Source organism: Chrysemys picta, chromosome 9, assembly GCF_011386835.1.
Source record: "Chrysemys picta bellii isolate R12L10 chromosome 9, ASM1138683v2, whole genome shotgun sequence".
Taxonomy (NCBI): domain Eukaryota; kingdom Metazoa; phylum Chordata; order Testudines; family Emydidae; genus Chrysemys; species Chrysemys picta.
The window spans coordinates 102,900,425-102,924,385 of NC_088799.1; the positions used below are offsets into that span (position 1 = coordinate 102,900,425).

Here is a 23,961-nt window from a genome sequence, read left to right on the forward strand (position 1 = left end):
TAGGTGGCACACTTTACTCAGCTAAGAGACCAGTGGCCCCAAAATTGTGCTGCAGGGCACTGTAAATAAAAAGTAGTGTCTTTCAGATGAAACGAAACATGTCTTGACCACAGTTTGCATTCATATAAGTGTTTCACCTAAATCTTCCCTCATAGTAGGCTCTTTAACGACATTCAGATTCTATGTTGTAATTTGTGGCTTATCAGTAAGCTGAGTAATTAATATGCCAGTCATGTTTTAATTCTGATTATTCTTTGCAGCCATCTGATGATGACACAATCAGCCTTCACTCTCAGGTATCAGAATCGACGAGGGAACAGACGTTAAGGAATGACAATCATTTAATAGGAAGTAGATTTGACTCACATAAAGGTAATGCCTAATCTTTTTAGTACACAGAAACACTCTATTGTTTCAGGTTCAGATAATTTTCGTTAAGCACTGCACAAGATTATATGATGTATTAGATCTGTGCATTTACACTCAAGCAACATTGTAATAAAATTATAAATATAAGATCAACAAACATACAACAAAGAAAAAGCCATCTCTTGAAAATCTTGTCTAGCTATATAGCAAGAGCTCACTGTATTAGTTATATTTGACTTTGTCACAAGTACCTCTTAGGAATAACGTTAGGTTGAGAGAACTGTTTAACATTTTATTTTTTTCAAACTTGATCAATCATCCCTAGACCAGGAGGTGTATGATTACATTGACCCTAACACAGAAGATGCAGCTATTCCTGAACAAGGAGATGTACAAATGGGACCGTTTGTCTCTTATGTTAAGGTAACGTAACTTAATAAGTGGAAAACATTAGATGGCGCATCTTGGTCATTAATGTCTAAACTCTTAATTTTTTTTCCTTCTGTATAAGGAACGAGGAAAACACCCTGAGAAATTGCAGAAAATAGAAGGGAATGATGAGTGGGGAGATGAAAAAAGGTAGGCCTTATAAATATCTCTTGAAGTCAATATTTCCAAAGCAGAGTTCTGCGATAGTGGGTACAAGCACCTGCGGTTGGGCAGAAGATCAGCTTTTAGGAAGAGTTTTTTGCTGTCAAGTAACACGATCATTTGCTTAAAAAAACAAGTCCCCAAACATGCATGCCTTTCCATAACCTGCTGAACACAGAACGTTCATCTTTCAGGCTTCAGAAAGAGCAGCTATTGGCAGAGGAAGATGATGAATTGAAAGAAGTGACTGACTTGAGAAAAATAGCCGCTCAGCTACTGCAACAAGAGCAGAAAAACAGGTAATACGAAATCCAACTACAGTAAACATGGCACACAACTTGTCTAACCCATTTGTTTTTCCATGTAAGTTGTCTGGTTAAAACTCTCGTTTGTTTGTTTTATAGCTTTGAGGATAGACTTGTGCAACTAAAGAGCAGGAAATTCATTTGATGTGAACATCTTATGTTTCATAATGTTAAGCTAGTCATTGATTATCTGATCAGGTGTTTAACACTGGCAGTTTTCAAAGTGAGACACTCCTATGTAAAAATGATGGAAATTAGTAATGACAAATTCTTGGCATTATTGCTGATGTGCTAAAATGCTCTAAGCATAGATTATAAATGACCATTTAGCACCATGTACTGCTTGTGTGTGGTTGGTTATTTTTACAGAATATGAAGTTTTCAGTGAATGCAGGATACCAGATTTTAGAGGATAACTCCTCCATTCAGACTACCAAGATATAATATTTTGCTAAGGATGAGGAGAGAGGACCCTTGCTCAAGCATGTGTCTTTCAAATGATAAAACACACAAACAAGTTGAATAGCAGTAGTCCATCCTGGCCATCTAGTTAGCTGGCAGTTTCCAATGGGCATTGCAGAGGAAGGGGCTCTTGAGGAGGGATTTGGAGTGGGAAAGGAGAGTGGTTTTATGGACTAGTTTGGGCAGGGTATTCTATATATATGTGTAACAAGGAAGAAAATAAAAAGGTGGGAAAAACGGGTGATGGAGTGAGAGGGGGAAAGAAGGCAATATGAGAAGATACAAGAGAGGATAAGTAGGGAAGGGCTAAGTTGTTATTGATAAGGACCAGAAGCTTGTATTTGATGTTGGGGAGAATGGAGTAGAACCAGTGCAATCCTGAATGGAAGGGCTCTGAGAGGATTATTTGGGAGAGTCAATGGCACATTGGCAGATGGATTTCTGGATGTGGCATTCAGTGATGGTGAAGAAGTGGTGTTCTATAAGGAACATGGCAGAACTAAGAGGGGTTAAAGAGTATTTGTAGTAGGGGAATCTGCATGGTCATAGGATTTCCCACCAATGTGCTCAGCTGTGCAGGAGCAAGACCAAAGGAAGCAGAGAGAGTGTGGCAGCAATCTAGCAAGATGACACATTCCAGAATCAGATGAATACAGTTTTCATTAGTGTCTTAAATTTCAGCATAGCAATGAGATGCTGGGGATGCTACGCATCTGTTTGTCTTCAAACATTGTGAAAGATATTAAACCCTAAAATATCCTGATATTGCAGCTGCATATTGTCAAGCTTTAGAAATTGGCCAGAGTTTATCCCCATTGAGTACTTATTATATCACAACTAATGAATTGGTGTTAGCTGAGTTTAATATTAACTGTGTGAAAAGATAATATGAATGTTTCTGTAGCTTTAATTACTTGTAATTCTATTTAAAGTATTTAGGAATGTGGACGTGTCCATAGGGAAGGGAAATATTATTAAGAAAGAGAGATAAGTAGGAAACAGTAATGTTTAGTCCTGGTTAGTTGGCAACTGGCAAAAAAGAAAATATTTTGAATTCTTTCTGTACTATAAAATATAAACAATATTTTAAAATTATAGTAAACATTGTTTCAAAACAGTCATGTTATTTTTTTAAATGGTGATAATTATATTGGAAAAACATGTTGTAAATCTCCTTATGTCATCATTTGTTACACCAAACGTTTCCTCTGTGACCAGACTTCTAACCTAGTGCTGCTTTAAATTACTTTTGTTAAGCATAGCCGTTACTGTGTTGTATTTAGTAATTGAGTTCAGAACTCTACATTCTGCTTTGGTTGGCATTGCAATGGTTATACTTGCATGAACCTATTGATTTGCTAAGCTTTACTGCTATATCTGTGACACTTGTATTTAATATTTGTGTACATTTTTTAAAATGTGGAGACAAACTCAGCACTGATTTAAACTATATGCAGTCAGCAAAATATAGCAAGATGTAAGTTGGCCCTGATTTTCGCTCATAATTTTTTATGACTGTATAATTCCTTGTAGTGACAGCAATAAGAATTGGAATTAGAGACTAAGAGTTGAAATATTTCTGGTTTTGAATCTACAACTTTGTAAACATTTAGATTGTGCAATTTTGACCTGATCACCTGGACTCCTCTAAAATTTGTGCAATCTAATAATTTCTTATTAACCTTAACTCTGATCATTTAGCATGTTTTCTTTTAATCCTGTGAAATCTATCCTCTTTTTCTTTTCTGCTTGCTATACTAATGACTTCCCTGTCCTCTCCCATCAACCTCTCCTGCTTCCTTCTTCCATCTCTGGGTTTGGTGTACATGAAATGTGAATACAGACGGAGACCATTAACCTATAGAACTTCATTCAGTGAAAAACTCTTCCAGAGGACGAGGGCTGCAGGACGTGCATCCAGGTATCTAGTGTTTGTGGAGCTTAAAACTCTGAAGATCGCATGTTAGACAAAAGCAATATTATCAAGACTTGGCTTATGCAAAATAGAACAAAGTAACTGAGTGAATTAGTATAGGATATTTAATGGCCAAAAAACTGATCACAAACTAAATTGTTATGAACACATTCAATATTGTCCAAGAGGAAGTGCGTTTGTATTTCAGAACATTAGGTAGTTTAACATTAGCTATTCAGCAGTAACTTCCAATTGTAAGCTTGACATTTTTTTTTCGGTCCCTACCACTGACTTCACCAGACCTAAGCAACCAGCCTGAAATTTCAAATATTATATCTTGCCCTAGATAACAATTTTCTGCAAAGTTCAAGATGGAGGGAGTGGGCAACCAGTAAAAGCCACATGGGGTACAAGAAGTTCAGTATTGGGATATGAAAGGAAGAGCCATATGTAAAGATGGGATACTGCCTTGAAAGGAATGGGGTCCTTCTGCCTATTGATTTTAGAATCCATCTGAATTTCTTACCCCACTTGCAAGACCCACCAAGGTCCTGTACACATGGCATATTCTGCAGGGATTCCTGTCACTGAGCAATTCTTGAGTATTTTAAGCTAAGGGGACTTCCAGGCAAAAATCTTTTAACGTCCAGTTAAGGTGTCATGACACAATTTTTCACTTGACTTGGAAAATTCTTGAGAACAGTGTAGTGTATTCAGGAAACCCAAACATTAGAGCCTACTAATGCCAAGTGAAGATTCCACATCATTTAAAAACAAAACAACCTATTAAACTTTGGAAAGTAAGCACAGGTAAGGTCAGCCCCCCATCATCCCTTCTAATCTGAAGTTTGGAGAAGATGCTGTACTTGTAATGTCTGTCAATAGAAGACTGAAAATCTGAGTGATTTTCATTTACCATGCAAAAATTAAACTTCATGACAATCAGGTGGAGATTGTATACACTAGTTTGGTGTACAGCAAAATTTGTATAATTGTCAGGACATGGAATCTTTTTAAACAGGAGAAAAACGATGGTACTCATGCAATATGTCTTGCAAAGAAATACGGAAGTACTCTTCTAGTGATAAATAAGGCCAGACTCCCTTCAACTACTGATTGTCATGTACTATAAAGAGTGAGGGTTGAGTGTGAAGAGATGTGATGTGGATGGAAATGGTGGAATCTGTCCTGGTAGCATCACTCTGAGAATAACTTGAGTTAAGAATTTGTGAGCGACTTGACACATTCATTTTTCATTAGACCCTTCAGTTTGTTGACTTTTTTTTTATAAAATGGAATCTTAGTTTTGGAGTTACAAAGCTTTCTAATGTCTGGTGGTTGGTTTGTTTTTTGAGAAAAGTATAATGTTCTCAAGGGGTGGGGCAATGTTTGGAATGAACGAATGACTCTTTTTTCCCAGTTCAGAGAATTTTACCTTCAACTGTTGGGCTTGGAAACTTAGTAAATACAGATTAATTGACTTCCATGCAGTTTTATAAACAGGTTGTAGACAACATTTTCCCAACGAACCTGCAAAAATCCATTTAGCTCTGTCATTCAGTCTCACAGGAAATTCGAAAAGCCCTGACTAGTCAAACATCCAACCACTAACCTGACAGATACTGAATTTGCTGTTACTTACTAGTGCATTTACTCTAAGAATTCATTTTTGAGTATACCGTTCCAGACTGTTTTCAATACTGGAAAAAAGCTCTGAATTTATTTTTACAAGTACAGTATTTAAAATATATTTGAACACCCATATAAATGTCTTGGTTTTTAATGATTGGAAACATCAATGACTTGTATCATTAATGGAAATAGCTTCAACCAGCAAAAATGCACACATCGTTAGTATTTAATGTGTCAAACGGCTTATTTCTAAAACTGCATGTCAGTCTTACATGAAATCATTTTATCTACACTGACAGTTTCAGTTGTGACATCAAAGTTAAGTGATTCAAATTATTCCATTTTTTAATCTTCAATTCTATTCCAAGGGTCTTATTTTGCCATCAGTATCCTCTAAATTGTCCACTGACTTCAGTGGAAATATTTCCTGAAAACGAATGATCCTAAAATGGTTTCATTATATTACAGTATTTGCTATATCACATAGCACAAACATTGTAGTCTTATGTAAGTATTTGTTCTGGATACTTAAAAAATTTTTTCCCTACGTCAAAACACCCCAAAATATTCAGTCCTTAAAGACTGAATATAGGGAATGTGGACTGGAGGGAGTATATTTTCCAGTTTCAGAGTTTAATCCACATGATTTTATTGTGTTGAATGAGATTTGTACAGTCACACCACCATACAACACTTACCCTGTCATTGAAAAGTGTTTATAGTACCATTAAGCTGAGCCACCTATGATGAGGTTGAATGAAAGCCTGTGATACAAGTCCACAGTTAAAATTAATTCACGGCTACTAAAGACAGTTGTAAGAGAATGATTAATCTGTGACTTAAAATGTAGGTGTCTATTTCACTTTCCCAATTTTACTCTTTATCCTTCTAGTACATATTTGTTTTTATTATCATTATTATCATCAATCAATCATCATCATCATTATTATTACTGAATTCTAGGTTTTTGTGTAATTTAAGAGTACACTTTGATTTCACGGTGAGCAGGACTGAGAACAATGGAGTATTACAGTGCAACATTTTCTGTCCTAAGAATTCAAAAATCCTGAGTCCAACCCCAAAATAGCATGAGACTTGCTTGAAAATGTTCAGTTATAAAAATTGCTCTGTTTATTGGTTTGCCTTCTGTCTTTTTAATCCTTTAAGGGGGGCAGCCCCATCTCTTTCTACACTGTGTGTGATTGTTTCAGGGTAATAATCCACCCCTAAATGCACACACAAGCATAGGCCACCAGCTGTTTTGAGGGTGACTTCAGTTGCCCATTCCAGGGTTGAGGAGGGTAATTGCCATTTTATTCAGCGCCATTCTCCCCATCATTGTTCTGACTCCCTCCCAATTCTCTCAACCTTTCCCGCAATCTCCTGCTCAAAACCCCACTGCCAGTTTCCTGTTTATTTTACATTTCCCCTGCTCCCCATGCTGGGCCTCACTAGCCACCTGTATGTTCTTCCTGACTGCTCTCACGCTGCATTCCCAGGCCCCACTGTCTCCTGTCTTTGGGTAGATACTGACTGGGCCTCTAAGCTGAAGGCTGGCTGGCTTTAAACCCAGTGAGAACAGTTGATGTGGTGGCCTCTTGTGTAAAAAATGAGGAAGGAGACCTAGATTTTTCTTAGATTGTAAAGAGTTGTTTTGGTTTGGGTTTGTTTTTTTTAAAGAAATACCTACTATTGCAAGACTTGAGAAAGCATAAAAGTTGGAAACTCTGCTATTGACTTCAGTGGAAGCAGGACTGGGCTCTGTTGGGTTTTCTTTATATAAGCACATTCAGATTCTATGTAAGATCTATGCCACTTAAATATTCAGTGTTTATTTTGTAGGAAGCATTTAATGGAGAAGGCGCTGTATACTTTACAGAGGTTGCTAACTAGAGAGCTGTCAGATAAATGTGTGTTTTCTTTGTAGGCTTCTTAATCATTCGACCTCAGTAAGCACAAGAAACAGGCCAAAGCAGACTGTGGAATCTGAAAAAAGGTATTAAGACATTTTTAGCGCTTTCTTTCATAGTACTGAAGTAAGATTTTTTTGTGTGTGTGTGTGTGTGTGTGTGTGTGTGTGTGTGAACATTTTATACAGGGTAGGGAAGGAACACTGAACAATGAGGACTGAATTCTTCCCTTGAATGTTCGCGACTTTTGTGGGAGCCTCACACTCCTTCCACTGACAAAATTTGGATGTGAAATACAGCTGTTGGAATAATAATACCAGAGCACTTTTTAGCTGTTCTGGGGTTGTGGTGGTAGTCTCCTTCAAGAAATTATTTTTTGTTTAATTCTGGTATAATATGATCATTAAGACATTTTACAGCAGTGTATTTTTCTGTAGATCTGATATCACGTTTCATGGTGTGAAAAAAACTGAAAGTTCTTATTCTTTCAGCCATGAGTTCATAAAATGATTAGTATTCCGGACCGCAATGTGCCCTTTACTGTATTGCTACTCTACTGGGTGACCTTATCTGCCTTTTGTGATGAGAGACCCAAACTTTACTTATACCAGTGTTGATAAAGGGGTATGTTTTTTAGGAAACAAAGGCCAGAATTGCTTGGTGTGTGCTAACACCACCCTCTGACTCACGGTCCCCAGCAGCAGAAAATCAATCTCAGGGGGGTGAGGGATTCAGCAAGTAAGGTTCTCACAGCTGAGAGTCTGGTTGAGGAGCTGATTCAATGGAAAACTTGGGGGTTCAGCAGCTAGCAGGGAGGCCTGCTCTTCCCAGGCTTGATTTTTCTCTCCACTTGGTCCCTGGTGGGCACAGTGAGGTGCAGTTTGCACTTCCCTGCACCATTGGGACTGAATTGAATTCTAGTATCTTACCTAAGTATCTAACATTCGTATGGTTTGGGTTGCCCAGATTCCATTGCTGAAGTTCAGTTATAAATTGAAGAATTTTGTTCTAGATCACTAAAAGCTTACACCAGTTCCTCTGATAATGCATGTTTGAAATACTTGGGAATGAATTGCATAGTTCCCTTTCACTTATTTCTTTCTGTGAATGATATGTGCCTACTATATGTTGTAGTAACATCCAAGATTATTCTGACAGAAGTCAGTGAAAATATTTTTATTTTTCATTTTGTTTACTTGGCGCATTTGGCAGGTTGTGTGTAGAATCAGTTTCACTGTTTGCCCTCTTTAGTCAGTTTGTCTGTTTCTTTCTGGTTGAAAAGAACAGATAAAAGGTAAAAATTTTATAAGGCATTTTAAGGAAAAAACTCAGAACGCTCTCTTTGAAAGGGTGCCCTGTCAAAAGAATTTGTTTTAGTTTGCCAATTTTAAAAGAAATGCAAGTTGATCGTGTCCCTTAGATGTCAGTTTTGTTTAATTTTGGCATGTCCCTAATGTGAAAAGCTCTCTCGGCCATTGAGTTTAATTTACCAGTTTTATTCTTTGAAATATAGTCAGATTAGTTTCTTATCTATATTAGGAATAACTTGGGGGTAACTTTGAATTTCTCGCTTTGAACATTTAAGTAGAACTTGAAAAAATTAGTTTTGGTGTTTAACTTAAACTGTTAGTAATCTGAAAAACACTTCTATATGGTGTAAACAGTGCATTTCCAAGTTATTTAGGCATTAAAATTGAGCAGTAAACTGAAAGCAAACTTTTTTAATCCTAAATTTTGTTTGTTTTTTCTAGGGATACTGTTGGTTTGCTAGAGTTCTTTAATGGAGGTTTTTGCTGTTTGTGGCTGCTAATAAACATTTCCCAATTGTAAATAGAAGCATCAGGAGTGGAAAAGCTACTCTGCAAATCATATCCGTGAATAATGCCAAATCCTAAACCCAGCTACTGGGCAGGGGAGAGCACAATTACAATTACTTGGTATATTCAGGAGCGATCATGGGGGGGAAGGCCCTCTTCATAAGGTAGATTTTAACTAGCATCTTTTTGTCTGAGTTTGAACCAGTCCTAGGTAGAGGACCAATAGATATAGATATTCTATTTCTAAGAAACAAATTTGTCAGATTCAAACTTCCCTTTTAATGTCGGAACCGTTTTGAACAGTAAAATTAGAGCCCCAGAGTCCTAATCCTTTGTCTGTGACAACATAATCCTCTCCTCAGCAGCCTAGTCTGTAACTAACAGGATTTTCCTCAAGTAAGGAATAATCAACACAAGTAGATGGAACTTAAAAACAGGATCTTTGTTTCCTTTCTGCCCTTACATTTATTACTGCAAGTATTTAATAGGAAATAGATATACAAGTAAAATTTTCTCTAAATATAATTGTTTTTCAATGCTTTCTATTCAGATTGGATTTCCTTGGTGAATAGGTCTATAAATGATAAATACATATTTAAGTGATTTAAAAATTATGTATGATGTATCTCACCACAGGACTGGTTCCAAGCATCTTAACGTATATTGTGCCTTTTGAAAAAGGTACATTATCCATGTCTAAACCAAAAATGAGTTCTTAGAGGATTCACTCACTGCTGGTAGCACCACCTGCTTGCCACCCTGGGGATTAGGTCCGGCCAGGCCTTGTGCCCTCCCCTGATGGTGTCTCTTTCTTTGTCCTCTCGCCCTGCGGACCCCTCTCACTCCAGGAACCCCAGCCTCCTCTTCATGATTCGGCCCCTCTGGCCAGGTCACCATACTTATTTCCTGCCTCTCTCCACCCCCTCCCTCCCGGGTTATCAAAGTCCCTCTTGAAAAATGGGTTCAGGCAGTTTTCTTACTCACTGCCCCACTGGTGCCATTTCATCAGTGGCTGGTAGCCCCCTACTGGACCTGGATATGCCCTCTACTCTGGGTCCTGGCTCAGGGGCCCTGTCATCGGCAGCCAAGGTTTGATCTATCCCATACCTCGCTGCTTTCCCCCTGAGCCTTGTCCTACTTTCCTAGCTTCCCCCCTCTCGGGTTTGTCAGCCTCCCAATTCCCTCTTCCCAGGGAGTGACTTTGGACTATCCTCTATAGCAGTGATTCTCAAACTAGGGCCGCTGCTTGTTCAGGGAAAGCCCCTGGCGGGCCGGGCCGGTTTGTTTACCTGCCGCATCTGCAGGTTCGGCCAATCGCGGCTCCCACTGGCCGCGGTTCGCTGCTCCAGGCCAATGAGGGCTGTGGGAAGGGGGGCCAGTACGTCCCTCGGCCCATGCCACTTCCTGCAGCCCCCATTGGCCTGGAGCGGCGAACCGCGGCCAGTGGGAGCCGCAATAAGCCGAATCTGCAGACGCGGCACCCGGCCCGCCAGGGGCTTTCCCTGAACAAGCGGCGGCCCTAGTTTGAGAACAACTGCTCTATAGTCCAAACCACACCTCCCTTCACCCAGGGAGTGACTACAGACTACTTCCATGCAGTCCCCTCTGTTGCCAGCTTCCTGAATTATTTAGGCCGCCCCACCTGTTCCTGTCCATCTGAGCTCCCTGTCTCCTCCAGGTGCAGCCTGGGCAGTTAATTGGCTCACTTAGCCATCTTAACCCTTCCAGGCCTTTCATTGGGTGAACGCTCCATCCCAGGATCGCTTCTGGTTCATTGGTTATGGGCATTGCTGGTTTTCCTCCTCAGATTTTCTAATGCAATTAAAATTAGGATTTTAACCAAACCTATAATAGCCCTCAGTAGAAATTTTGCAGCCTGTTTCCCAAACTGCAGCTTGTGACATTTATAGTTTTGCTCCCCAGAACAGTATTGTAGAAAGATCATATATCTCATGCCTATTTTTAAATCTACCTGCTAAGTCTTGGCAGAGTATTAAGCGACTTTGTAGCTGCTGCAGTTACCTTAGAAATAGCACCTTGTCATCAGAAATGATTTGCTGCTTTTTTATCCTTCACTTTCTATTGTGTTGTATGCAGTGATGTCATGTTGTATAATGCAACATCATAATCCAGTTGCCCAGGCTGTAGATGACTCTAAATGTAACCCACTGTTTGGTGAGTGCTATGTATCCCTCTCTGTGCAAAGTCCTCAGAAGGGAGGATCTCTTGCAGCCCACAGCTACTGCATCTGGTTCTTCAGCTCATGATGGGACTCATGCTTTCAGCTCTGGAGGTCCCTGGTTCGGTCCCCAAGGTCAGCCAAGATAGTTGCTGGTAAGCATTACTGAAGCAGTGAGTTTTAAGTAGGAACTTTGAAGAAGGATTTTGTTCAAAGAACTTAAACTTTTTAAGCTCATTTTTTGAATTGAATAATACAAGTAGTTTCAAATACTATATCTACCTGTTAGTCCCCCTGTGAACTTTTGAGGTTCTACAATTTAATTTTCCTCTCTTCTAAAACATTTCTCTGCCCTATTGCTGTGTGAAGGACCCCCACACACAAAAACTGACCGTACAGGGCAAACAGTGAAACTGACTATATACGGGGCTGTTGCAGTCACAAAGTAAAAACTCTGGAAACGATAGAGAAATTGTTACTCTGAACTTTCAGTTGTAGTAATCTTATATGTTCTTAATATTCAGTTAAAAAAAAAAAAGCGTGTGGTCTTAAACTGAAAGTACCCTTTTAAAATGGCATTAGAACAGACTTTAGTTTTACTGTTAATTTTGAATAAAGGGTGTATCTGGTTCTTGAAGAAAGTAGGTAACTGAATTCCACAAGTAATATTTTAAAGATTAATGTTATCCAGTTGTAGTATGTATTGGCAATAAGCTTGGAAAATGGTAAGCATAGTATGCTAAAACTATAAAGGAGCTTAAAATGGATCTGGATGCAAAAATCTCAAATTTCATTACATTTTAATCAAAAGCTCATAAAATTACTTTTGACAGTATTGGTTATAATATTGTTGGGCAACACACAAGACATCAAAACAGTGTTCATAACAATATGCATTTTTAACACTAATTTAGACCTCAAAAAATCTGCTTAAAATATCAAATTTCTATATTAGTCTAAAATATTTTGGAAGTCTTGCTATTAGTGTGTAAAAAGTAACAACATAGTTAATAAAACCAAGAAAATGCATATTCAAATAGTTTTTGTGGTTTTTTTTTTAAAGTGTCTCAACAGATGAAACAAATTCTCCAGTGTCTCCTTACAGATGGCAGGTAAATATATGCATGTAAAACTATATCACCTTATTAGCCCTTGATAATCATTTCATCCATGGATGTGCTACTGGTGTAGCATAACTTGCATAGTGTTTGTGTTCACAGATGTATTTGTTTGCAGATACCACATAATTGTGGTTGCAAATGTAAAGGTAATCTAAAAATGTCCCTCTTCATTTTGTATTGCATCTTTAATACAGACTTCATTTTTCTTTCTTTCAAATAATGCTTATATGAATTTAAGATCTATGTACTACTTCTAAGGCATTATGGGTCTTAATTTCGCCCTACTTTATTCTTGTATAATTTCTTTGTCTTGTGCGTAACAGATTTTTCTGTTTTCTCAGCTTTTAAATAGTCCTTATATTGTAGATCTCTTGTTTTGCTTTTTATTCCTGGGTAGGAAACACATTGAAGTGCTGTGAAATGTTTGTGATCAAACTCAAAATGTTTGGTTGTAGATTTCAATTCAGTGTTAGTTTTATGTTCATTTTATGGTGCCCTTAGGTGGTAATACAAAGACAGCTTTAGAAATGTAGATTGATTTATATGCATTGTCCTTGTAGGTAAATATCTCCTTTTGAATCATCTTTCTTTATATTTAGTGGATATGAGAACATTTAATTATTTAAATTCACTGATCTTTTATGAATAAGCCTTTTATTGTCTCCTTCAAATTATTATATTAATTTACATGTTGTAAAGATGGATATTTAGATAGTGCCATCTATTGCATACATTTCATTGTAGGTGGGAGTCACAAGAAAATGCTTTTTAAAAAAAGAATATCAGTGGATAACTGACCTGATGTGTAAAATTATGCACGCCTCAATTTGCATGCACAGTGACTCGCTGCATGCTCAAATAGGGTAATCACACATGAATAGCTGGTCACAAATCTACCTTTCCATTTGCATGCCTATTAGTGGTAAGTGTATACAATTTCAGTACATGCTAATTTGTGAAAATCAGGCCCAGCATGGATAATGAAGAAAGCTGTGGTTTAAAAAAAAAAAAAAATTAAGTAACAATTTAAGGCCATCGTTAAACTTATACTCTCCCCCATACATAACTTATTTTAGAGTCTTGAAATGTAAGAAGTGCTGTCGGTAGAAGTGACCTGTATCAGAGATTGGTGGAATTACAATGCTGCAAAACTGAAGCGTAACAGAGGCAAATAAGGCCCAAGATAAATAGTATTTCTAGTTAAACCAACTTTTCTGTTCAAATTTACCTCTGTAATATAATTTGTGTCCTCATAATCCATGCTAATGTTTAAATTCTTGCTGTCTAAAAACGTTGTTGAACTTTGCAGCCACTAGAAAACCAAAAGGATCTGACAGATGAGCAGCACTGGCCAGAAACACAGCCTGTTATCTGGCAGAATGAAGAGAGGAGGAGGAGCAAACAAGTTAGAAAGGAATATTTCAAGGTATTGTATACTTATTTTTTCATTTGCTGCCTCTTTTCCCTCTTTGAAGAACTAATGTTTCTAGTTACAACTTGAGCACCTTTTCTGTATCCTAAAGGAAGCCAATGTATTGAGCTTAATTATCACCAGACTTAGTATGATACAAACTGATACATTTATCTTCTGGTTCACTCTCTGCTGCAATTTGTAGAAGTAAGTGTGTGTATATCATCTAATCAAATACATATTAACAAACAATATTTTGAAATACTGTGTTTTCGGCATGAATCATTAAAATACTATGGGCTTTATTTCTCTTTTGTAAGATAAGCAGGTGGGTTTTCTTGGGTAACTAAATGAAGGGGCCTGATGGGATAGCATTCTCTTCTAACTTGCACGTGAGTTATATTCTGCGTTGGTTCAGTCCTGTTAGATTAATACATCTGCTTCCAGGGCAATTTAAGAGTGTAGGAAAACTGGAAACATTTAGCTGAGTGAGGAAATGCTTCTTATTTCTCTTATCTTCAATAGCAAATGTAAACTTAAAACTGTGTTCTGAAGGCAAAGAATAAAACCTAACCTAGAAACCTTCCAAACATCCATCATTTCTTCTCTTCTTCCCCCCACCCAGGATTAAAACCACAAAAAAATGCAAAATTATTTTAAACAAATGTTGATGCTCAATTTGGTATTTTTGCAGTCTAAGATATACAGTACATCTTAAATCAGTTGCCATATCCTAGTACAGTATGCTAATATCCCCCTTACATGTTTGATTTAGTAACTATCTTACTGCATTAACTTGAGGGTGAGAGAGAGGAAATACTCTGAAATTATTTCCGTTTGTTTGCAATGTGGACTAATGGTCACAAGATGTCAGTGTCCGCATGATGCAAAATAGGCACAAGATCACAGGCAACAGAGCAGAAGTCAATTTTTTTCCCAACTTCTGTAGATAATTGTGGTGTTTTGTGACGAGCTTCAGATTAGGCTTTCTATCTATAAAGATATGACAGCTTTAACAGTGTTATAGAAGATCTAAATAAACTGAATCCAATAGCAAATTTCTTCTTTGTGTGCAGGTGCCTCTGTATATTCAACTGAATACATTATTGCAAATAGTGTCAGTTAGTCCACACCTGTGCCCCTATTCTCCTCATGCTCCACACTGAGGAGATAAGGGGTGGGGCTGACCGACCGCCTCTTCAGCTCTTTCTTAGCACCGCATGGCCTGAGTCAGAATCCTCCAATGTCCAGAGCTGATACTTTGTTATAATTTTTTCATTTTATTTATTATTTGGTGTTCACTAGTTAGTGTTGGATTCTCTGACGTGAGATTCTTTCCAGTCTCCCAGCATGGGACTTAGATTATGCCTAGGATACCAAGTTTCAAAAACCACGTCTCCTCCCGTTGCTCCTTTTGGGCTAGTGGCAATAACCATACTGCCTCTACTGCCTTGGAGAAGCTCATTTCTCCATCAAATGCAATATCTGCTGTGCTTTTCTGCGAGAACTTTGGCTTCGGAAGCACCTTATGGAGTGCAGCAAGGCTCCAGTCAGGCCCAGGCTGGGGAGACCTCCCTGTACATCATCCAGAACTGGCAAGGAGTGTGTCCCCTAGTACTATATGTGACTCTGGAGCAAAGAGGGGGAAAGGGAAGGACTCTTTACATAGACTGTCCGGTTTGGCCCATATACATGGCAGAGGGGCATTGCTGATACATGATGGCATATATCACATTAGTAGATGTGCAGGTGAATGAGTCCCTGATGGTGTGGCTCATGCCCAACAAGGAAAATAACAGAACACCACTGGCCATTACGTACAGCCCCCAGCTAAAACCTCTCCAGTACATCAACGATTTACAACCTATCCTGGAAAACGATCCCTCACTCTCACAGACCTTGGGAGACAGGCCAGTCCTCGCTTACAGACAGCCCCCCAACCTGAAGCAAATACTCACCAGCAACTCCACACCACACCACAGAAACACTAACCCAGGAACCAATTCCTGTAACAAACCTCGTTGCCTACTCTGTCCCCATATCTACTCTAGCGACACCATCAGAGGACCCAACCACATGAGCCTCACCATTGGCCAAAACAGTCTCTAGGTAAAAGAATAAATGGACACAAATTGGACATCAGGAATGGTAACATACAAAAGCCAGTAGGAGAACACTTCAGCCTCCCTTAACATTCTACTACAGATTTAAAAGTAGCCATATTTCAACAAAAAAACTTCAAAAACAAACTTCAAAGAGAAACTGTTACCTGAGTAGAGCCTTGTAGTGCTTCGGTTTACTTCAGTGAATGTGCTTTCCGTCATATGAGATCTCATGTTGGCGTTACTGTCGAGTGAAAAGGGCTTTTCTCTTTCTCCCTGCAACACATCCTGGCTATTAATTACATTTCTATATTTCATAACTAACCATCACATTGTCATTCTGGATATAATTCTTTGCATGGTTAAATCAGTGGCCTCTTCAGAAAAGATTATTTGCTCAACCGCTATGGTGTCATCTGTAAAGTGACTGTGAAAACTTCAATGCCTGTAGTATTATATGGCTGCTGAACACCATTTCTGAGAAGATGGTGGTGTGGAGATGACACATAGCTCATTGATCTTACTCATCATCTTTCTGTGTGGTCCACTACCTATGTGAATGGAGTCTGGCTTTCTCAAGGCACTAGTTGCACAGAGTACTTCCTAGTTTGGTGGTATGTAATTTAGGATTATATCTTCTTAATGTGCTCTTTTTTGCTTTCTATTCACATTTGCTTTATGGCCAGTGTAACTGTTTGTATGGCCCTTAGCTGAAATGACCGTCAAAATTGCAAAAATGTACTGAGAAACTTTTAATAGACTAAAACATACAGTGAATGGGTAGTCAATATTTCTTTTTGTTTTGTGCATTCATTGTGGCCCCAGATCTCATTTAATGTACACCATTCAAACCAGGTCTAAATACAAAATTATTAATTTTCTCATCGGTGTTTCCTGTGATGCTATCATCATAGTATTTGAGTGTTTCTCAAACTTTAATGAATTCAGCTTCACAATATGCCTATGAGATTAGGTGATGTTGTTGTTCCAATTTTACAGTTGGGGGATTTAAGCATAGAGAGATCACAGCTAAAATGGTTGTCTCCTCTAATTTTGGATGCCCAACTTAAACCACCTAGGTTCTGATTTTTCAGTATACTTGGTATTTTGATAGGACTGTGTATGCTCAAAGTACAGTTCAAGTTGACTTCACTTGCAGCTGTGTGTGCAGAGCACGTCTGCACATTAGAACCATTTATAGCTGAAATTAATATAGTATATATCAGACTGAGAGACTCCTAACATGGGAAAACTTCAGCTCAAATTGATATACCTCTTGGGTGGGGCTGGAAGCACTACTTATTACTAAGGTTGCTCTATCATTGCTATTATAAGATCCTGTTTTCAGTAGCTTATAATTTGGGCCAGATTTTTAACAGTCAGGCTGTAATTTTCCATGCCAGGTGTCTTCTGTAAACTGTTTTTTTTTTTTTTTTTTTTAAATTGTAGCTAAAACGTTTGTCATTCAAAGAATGTTGCTTTGCCCATGTTATAAAATTCTGGTGACCCTTTCTTTAAAAAATCTCTAGGGCTGCTGCTTTGGAATAGGTACTTGAAATTTTACAAGATGGTGGCCTTGGTGTCCAGGATGTGCCTTTTGCTGTCCCCATGAAAATCTGCCCAAATTTGGGCAACTTATAAGCCTTTGAAAAATTGCAGTTCACACTTGCTCAGTAGAGACATGTTCAGTTTTAGCAGCTAGAAGCTCCAAAGGTGATCTCTGCACTGAGCATGCTCCAGCCCAGGGCTGAGTGCCTGAACTATGAACAGGGATGCTGTCTTCTGTTTCCTCATAGGACCTATTCCTCATTCAGTGCGTAGGATGGACCCTGTGGGGATGAACCAGGGTTGTCTAGTAAAGGAAGCGATTGTCTGTAGGTCCCAGGCTTCATTTGTTCCAGAAGTTTAGATGTGTGTAGTGAATGAGGCAGAAGACTGCAGAAAGAATGGTCTCATAATTAAGGCAGTTGAATTCTGCCATTAAGAATTTAATGGTTTTCGGCCTTTGACCTACAGGACGCCTTGTTACATATAGTGATACGTCCCGTACACAGGAAATACCTGCACTCTGGTATCCTGGGCCAGGATCATTTTCAAAATCTAGTACTTCCCTTTGACCTCTCTTCAGCCCCAAAGGGGTTCTTAAAGCTTTTAGTGGTGGTGTCAGATGTTGGCTGCGTGAGTCTGTTCTTACAGTGCTGTCCTAGCTCTGCGCAGATGGCAGACACAGCAGACCTAGATAGAACTGCCCAATAAGACCACAAGACTTGGTTTAGTAGCGAAGGCACCCGGCCAGGTTTATTGCCAAGGAAGCATGGTCCTAGCTCCCCGGATTAATGTCTACAGTTACACTAGCACATGTATGCCCATGACAGTGGACCAGCTCAATCAGTGGTGGGACGTTCCGCTGCCCCCTAGGCCAGACAAAGACACTCTTTCTAAGATCCATCTTTATACACCAGTACAAACAAGTTGCGTGTTGCCCCTCAGACGTAGTTAGTTACTGCTCCATGACATGGTTTGTTACCACCCATTACCTTGTATATGTTGTTTCAATCAAAACATCTCTGTCCATCACACTGTCATCCTGACCTTATCTCTAAGAGGGGGTCAGTGTATCCTTGTATCACCTTCGGGGAGTGTGTTCGTGCTATACTTGGTGTCGGGATGTTCTAGTACCACCCTTCTGGAATGTGCTTGCGTGAGTGTCCTGTGCCTAGCACTTAGGAGTGTGCATGTTTCTGCAATACCAGCCCTGTTCTTGCCAGGTTCTGTGAGCCTGCACACAGGCAGAGCCTGACTTTTGCTAAGATTGCTTTATATTAGCAAGGCTTGACCACTACTTTTGTTCAAGTCTTAGGCCTCATAATGGGCTTCTGATACCAGGCCTCTTGTCTCAGGCTCTTTCTACTACAAGTGGGGCTGGCTGCTTATCTTCAGCAAGAAGCAATTTTAGTCTTCCTGTATCTGAAAAGTCAAGGCCCAGTCTTACAAAGCAGTGCTAATTTCCACCCAGACAGCTCTCTCCCTCTTCCAGAATTGGGTCTCCAGCTAAATGTAAAGAACTCCAAATTATCCCACTTCAGTTCTGACACCTTATCAAGGGTAAATCAATCAGAATTACTTACAGATAATGTGGCTTGCATGTTCTATATCAGTAAACAGGAAGGCGCAAGATCCCCTTCCCTGTACACCGAAGCTATACAATTATGGAACTGCTGTGTAGTCCATCATCTTCAGTTATTAGCTGCTTTCCTGGAGTCCAAAATGTCAAAGCCTGTTACTCAGCAGGCGCTCCTCCCAGGACTACGAATGGGAGTTGAACTCTCAAATCCTTCATGGAATATTCCAGAGGTGGGGACTTCCACAGATGGACCTATTCACCACATCCCACAACAGGAAGTTCCTCTTATCCTACTGAAGAGGAGGTCTAAGTCACCACTCTTTGGGAGACACCTCTCTGCTTCCTTGGACAGAGGACCTGTTCTACACATTCACTCCAACACTACTAATGCTAAGAATGATGAACAAGATCAGGCAAAACAAGACCAGGGTTATCCTTGTAGTGCTGACCTGGCCGACACAAGCTTGATATCTTTACCTGCTTCACCTCTGTATCCAACTGTCGCTCAAGCTTCCAGCGGTCCCTCAACTCCTCTCTCAGGATGCAGGTCATGTGCTTCACCCCCAACCTAGAGGTCCTCCATCTCTAGGCATGGCTCCTAGATGGCTCATGGGATTAAAATCCACCTGCTCGACAGGAGTACAAATATTACTAAACAGTAAAAGGGAGTTAACTCCTAATTATTTACCTTCAGAAATGGAAGAGGTTCAACCGCTGATATCACCATCACCGCCTTGTGCCCGAAGCTTCTCCTCCATCAGCCATATTTGATTATCTGCTGGATTTAAAAAATCAGGTGTATCTATTCGCTCTATTAAAGTTCATTTCACTGCAATATCCGCTTTTAATTCCTCTCTAGAGGGGTTTTCTATTTTTGTGCACTTAATGTCATCGAGATTTATTAAGGTCTGGGTAATCTTCATCCACATGTTAAGGATCCTGCTCAGACTTCAAATCTCAACTGGGTACTTAAATACCTTATGGGACCTCTGTTTTAATCGATAGCGACCTGCTCCTTGCTTTACTTATCTATGAAGATGGCCTTTCTAGTAGCTGCTATGTCAGTCCTCAGGGTTGGAGAAATTGGAGCCTTGATGGTAGACCCCCACACGATATTTTTCAAGGACAAGGTCTTTCTGTGACTGCACCCAAAGTTCTTACCTGAGGTGCTGTCCAATTTCCATTTAAACCATCTTCACCAGTGGGGTTTTTTCCTAAACCACATAAATCTCAGCAGATTTCCCTTCAGACATTAGTTGTATGATGGGCATTGGTCTTTTATATGGATAAGACTAAACAATTTCAGAAATCACCTAGACTCTCTGTCTCCATTGCTGAAAGGTCAAAGAAGTGCATGATCTCTTCACGGAGACGGTAGAGATGGATCTCTGGCTGTATTAGTGCTTGGTATGATGCAGCTGGTGCTTTGCCTCCCCAAAGGACTGTAGCACACACTACAAGATCACAAGCAACTTCCACAGCATTACTCAAAAATATTCCAGCATCTGAGATATGCAGAGGTGCTACATGGGCTTCAGTGCGTACCTTTCTCAACCCTATGCATTAGTTCACGCCATCAGATCTGATGCAGCACTTGGTTCTGCTGTACTGTCTTCGATCTTGGACTTGATGCCGAAGCTCGCTCGCTCCCTCCCAGTGAGTACGCTGCTCGGGAGTCACCTGAAGTGGAGCACCCATAAGGACACTACTCAAAGTAGTAGTTACGCAGTAACTTTGGTTCTTCGAGATGTGCGTCCCTATAGGTGCTTCACTACTGCCCTCCTTCCCCTCTGCTTCAGACTGTTCTTGTTGGGCATTCCGATACAGAAGAATTGAGGGCAGTTTGCCCGTGTAGCCCGATATGCCCTCAGAGTGCGGCATGAGGTTGTATAGAGCAGTGGTCTCCAAAGTGGGGTGCGCAAGAGGATCCTTGGGGGTGCGCGGCAGGAGGAGTGCTTTTTCTTTTTTCCCTTCTCTTCGTCAGGCGGGAGTCCGAGCGGCTTTTTTATTTTTATTATTTTTTTGCTTCGGCAAAAATGGTAGAGTCAGCACGGCAGGGGGTGCACGCTCAAAAAATTTTTACTGATAGGGGTGCGCGATCAAAAAAGTTTGGAGACCACTGGTGTAGAGGGCATGAGTAGGCCAAATGGACACTGCTAATGGAAAATCTCTGATCAAGGGCTTGAGAGGTGCACGCGCACCTTATGTGGAGCACCCATAGGGACATGCATCTCAAAGAACCACTGTTACTGCACAAGGTGAGTAACCTTTTGTTTTTACTTCTGCAGCACTGCTAGCTTGTCAGCAGCCCTGTGACATAGGTAAGTAATGTGGATGGACAAATGTAAGTAACGTGACCTGCTCGGGATCATGTCAGGAGTTAGTGGCAGTCAGGACTAGAAACTGCTAACTCCCAGCCCTGAGTTCTTCACCATTTAAAAACGTTTACTGAATGATGCCCATCTGTCTCGCAATTTGACTGACAGAGATTCCATTTGGTACAAATGAAACCCATGTTTCCTGTTTAAAAAAAAACAAAACTTGTTTCTGTTTTGCAGTACAAGACTTCCAGAAAGAGTTCAAGTGGAAATGAAAATGATGAGGTGAGCATGATAGTGGTAAAAAATACTTCAGAAAATTCATTATTTATTTGTATTAGTGTAGCACCTAGTCGTGGACCAGGATCACGCTGGGCTAGGTGCTGTACAAACATCACACAAAGACTGTCCATGCCTCAGAGATCTTACAATCGAAGTATAAAACAAGAGACAACAGTTGCATACAGACAGATGGGAACACAAGGAAACAATGAGACAATGAAGCATTTGGGGATTTTTACACTTTAGTACCAGTATAGTACCGAACTAGTAATAGTTCAGCTATTCAACTGAACAAAGGCAATGTATACACTGCTATATACATACTATACACAATATTAGGTACTTCGGATGAAGTGACTCTTCCACAAAAAGCCGGTTAATATTTCCTTATGCTTTTTGCACCATATTATTTCCATAGCAGCCATCAGCATGAAATGCTAATACTAGGACTGGCAAGAGATTAAAAAAATTATTTGTGATAGATTGCACGTGCTGTTAAACAAGAATAGAATGCCATTTATTTCAATATTTTTGGATGTTTTCCTACATTTTCAAATATGTTGATTTCAATTAAAACACAGAATACAAAATGTACAGTGCTCACTGTATAATTTTTTACAAATATTTGCACTGTAAAAAACAAGAAATAATATTTTTCAGTTCACCTACTACAAGACTGTAGGGCAATCTCTTTATAGTGAAAGTTGAACTTAATAATGTAGAATTATGGACCAAAAAAACTGCATTCAAAAATAAAACAATTGAAAACTTTAGAGCCTACAAGTCCACTCAGTCCTACTCCTTGTTCAGCCAATCGCTCAGACAAGTTTGTTTACCTTTGCAGATAATGCTGCCTGCTTCTTGTTTACAATGTCACCTGAAAGTGAGAACAGGCGTACGCATGGCACTGTTGTAGCCGGCATTGCAAGATATTTACGTGCCAGATGCACTAAAGATTCAGATGTCTCTTCATGCTTCAACCACCATTCCAGAGGACACGCGTCCATGCTGATGACATGTTCTGCTCAATAATGATCCAAAGCAGTGCAGACCAATTCATGTCCATTTTAATTATCTGAGTCAGATGCCACCAGCAGAAGGTTGATTTTCTTTTTTGGTGGTTCGGGTTCTGTAGTTTCTGCATCAGAGTGTTGCTCTTTTAAGACTTCTGAAAGTAGTCTCGTCCCTCTCAGATTTTGGAAGGCACTTTAGGTTCTTAAACCTTGGGTCGAGTGCTGTAGCTATCTTTAGAAATCTCACATTGGTACCTTCTTTGCGTTTTGTCAAATCTGCTGTGAAAGTGTTCTTAAAACAAACAACGTGCTGGGTCATCATCCAAGACTGCTATAACATGAACTATATGGCAGAATGCAGGTAAAACAGAGCAGGAGATGTACAATTCTCCCTCAAGGAGTTTAGTCACAAATTTAATGAATGCATTATTTTTTTTATGAGCATGGAAGCATGTTCTCTGGAATGGTGGCTGAAGCATGAAGGGGCGTATGAATGTTTAGCATATCTGGCACACAGATACCTTGCAGTGTCAGCTACAAAAGCGCCATGCAAACACCTGTTCTCACTTTCAGGTGACATTGTAAATAAGAAGCGGGCAGCATTATCTCCTGTAAATTTAAAAAAAATTGTTTGTCTTAACGATTGGCTGAACAAGAAGGACTGAGTGAACTTGTGGGCTCTAAAGTTTTACATTGTCTTGTTTTTGAGTGCAGTTACGTAACAAAAAATCTACATTTGTAAATTGCACTTTCACGATAAAGAGACTGCACTACAGTACTTGTATGAGGTGAATTGAAAAATATTGTTTTGTTTATCATTTTTACAGTGCAAATATTTGTAATAATAATATGAAGTGAGCACTGTACACTTTGTATTCTGTGTTGTAATAGAAATCAATATATTGGAATATGTAGAAAAACATCCAAAAATATTTAATACATTGGTATTCTATTGTTTAACAGTGTGATTAAAACTGCGATTAATCACCATTAATTTTTTTAACTTAATCGCGTGAGTTAACTGGCATTTAATCGACAGCCCTAGCTAATACTAAATGCACTCAGACCTCGCATTTGAAAGTCTGGAGTATAGTAAATAAAGAGTTAATGTTACTTTTGAAATTCATTTTTTTGCCCTCCTTTTTTTTGTCTTGTCTTTCATTTCTTGTTGGAAATATTTAAAGCGAAACCACTGGCAAACCATAATGTTGTCAGTTACCTTTCCAATTGCAAGGTCAGGGTGGCTGAAATAGTCTTCCTTTATCTTTTTATGTCTTTTAACAATATGGAAACACACAAAGGAATGCTTTGGGTTATTATAGCAGTTACCAGTTCAACTGCAATAGTTACTCAAGTGTGAATTAATAGATGCATCTAAAGTTAAAATCTGGGGGGAAATTGTTTTATAGT

The 23,961-nt window shown here is 39.3% G+C and overlaps 1 protein-coding gene across 21 annotated transcripts in view; it reads left to right on the forward strand.

Annotated features, from left to right (window-relative positions):
* Positions 1 to 23,961, forward strand: part of LRCH2 (leucine rich repeats and calponin homology domain containing 2) — a 110,479-nt gene that overhangs the window by 62,947 nt on the left and 23,571 nt on the right. For 14 of the 21 annotated variants that reach the window (XM_024099797.3, XM_024099799.3, XM_024099798.3 and 11 more), the window contains 9 exons: positions 261 to 372; positions 695 to 792; positions 881 to 948; positions 1,155 to 1,259; positions 3,571 to 3,648; positions 7,202 to 7,270; positions 12,244 to 12,292; positions 13,611 to 13,727; positions 21,497 to 21,541. In XM_024099797.3, the coding sequence (XP_023955565.3) occupies positions 261 to 372; positions 695 to 792; positions 881 to 948; positions 1,155 to 1,259; positions 3,571 to 3,648; positions 7,202 to 7,270; positions 12,244 to 12,292; positions 13,611 to 13,727; positions 21,497 to 21,541 (741 nt within the window). The remainder of the gene's footprint in view (positions 1 to 260; positions 373 to 694; positions 793 to 880; positions 949 to 1,154; positions 1,260 to 3,570; positions 3,649 to 7,201; positions 7,271 to 12,243; positions 12,293 to 13,610; positions 13,728 to 21,496; positions 21,542 to 23,961) is intronic. The other 7 variants (XM_008178962.4, XM_065556821.1, XM_065556828.1 and 4 more) reach the window with 1 other exon arrangement.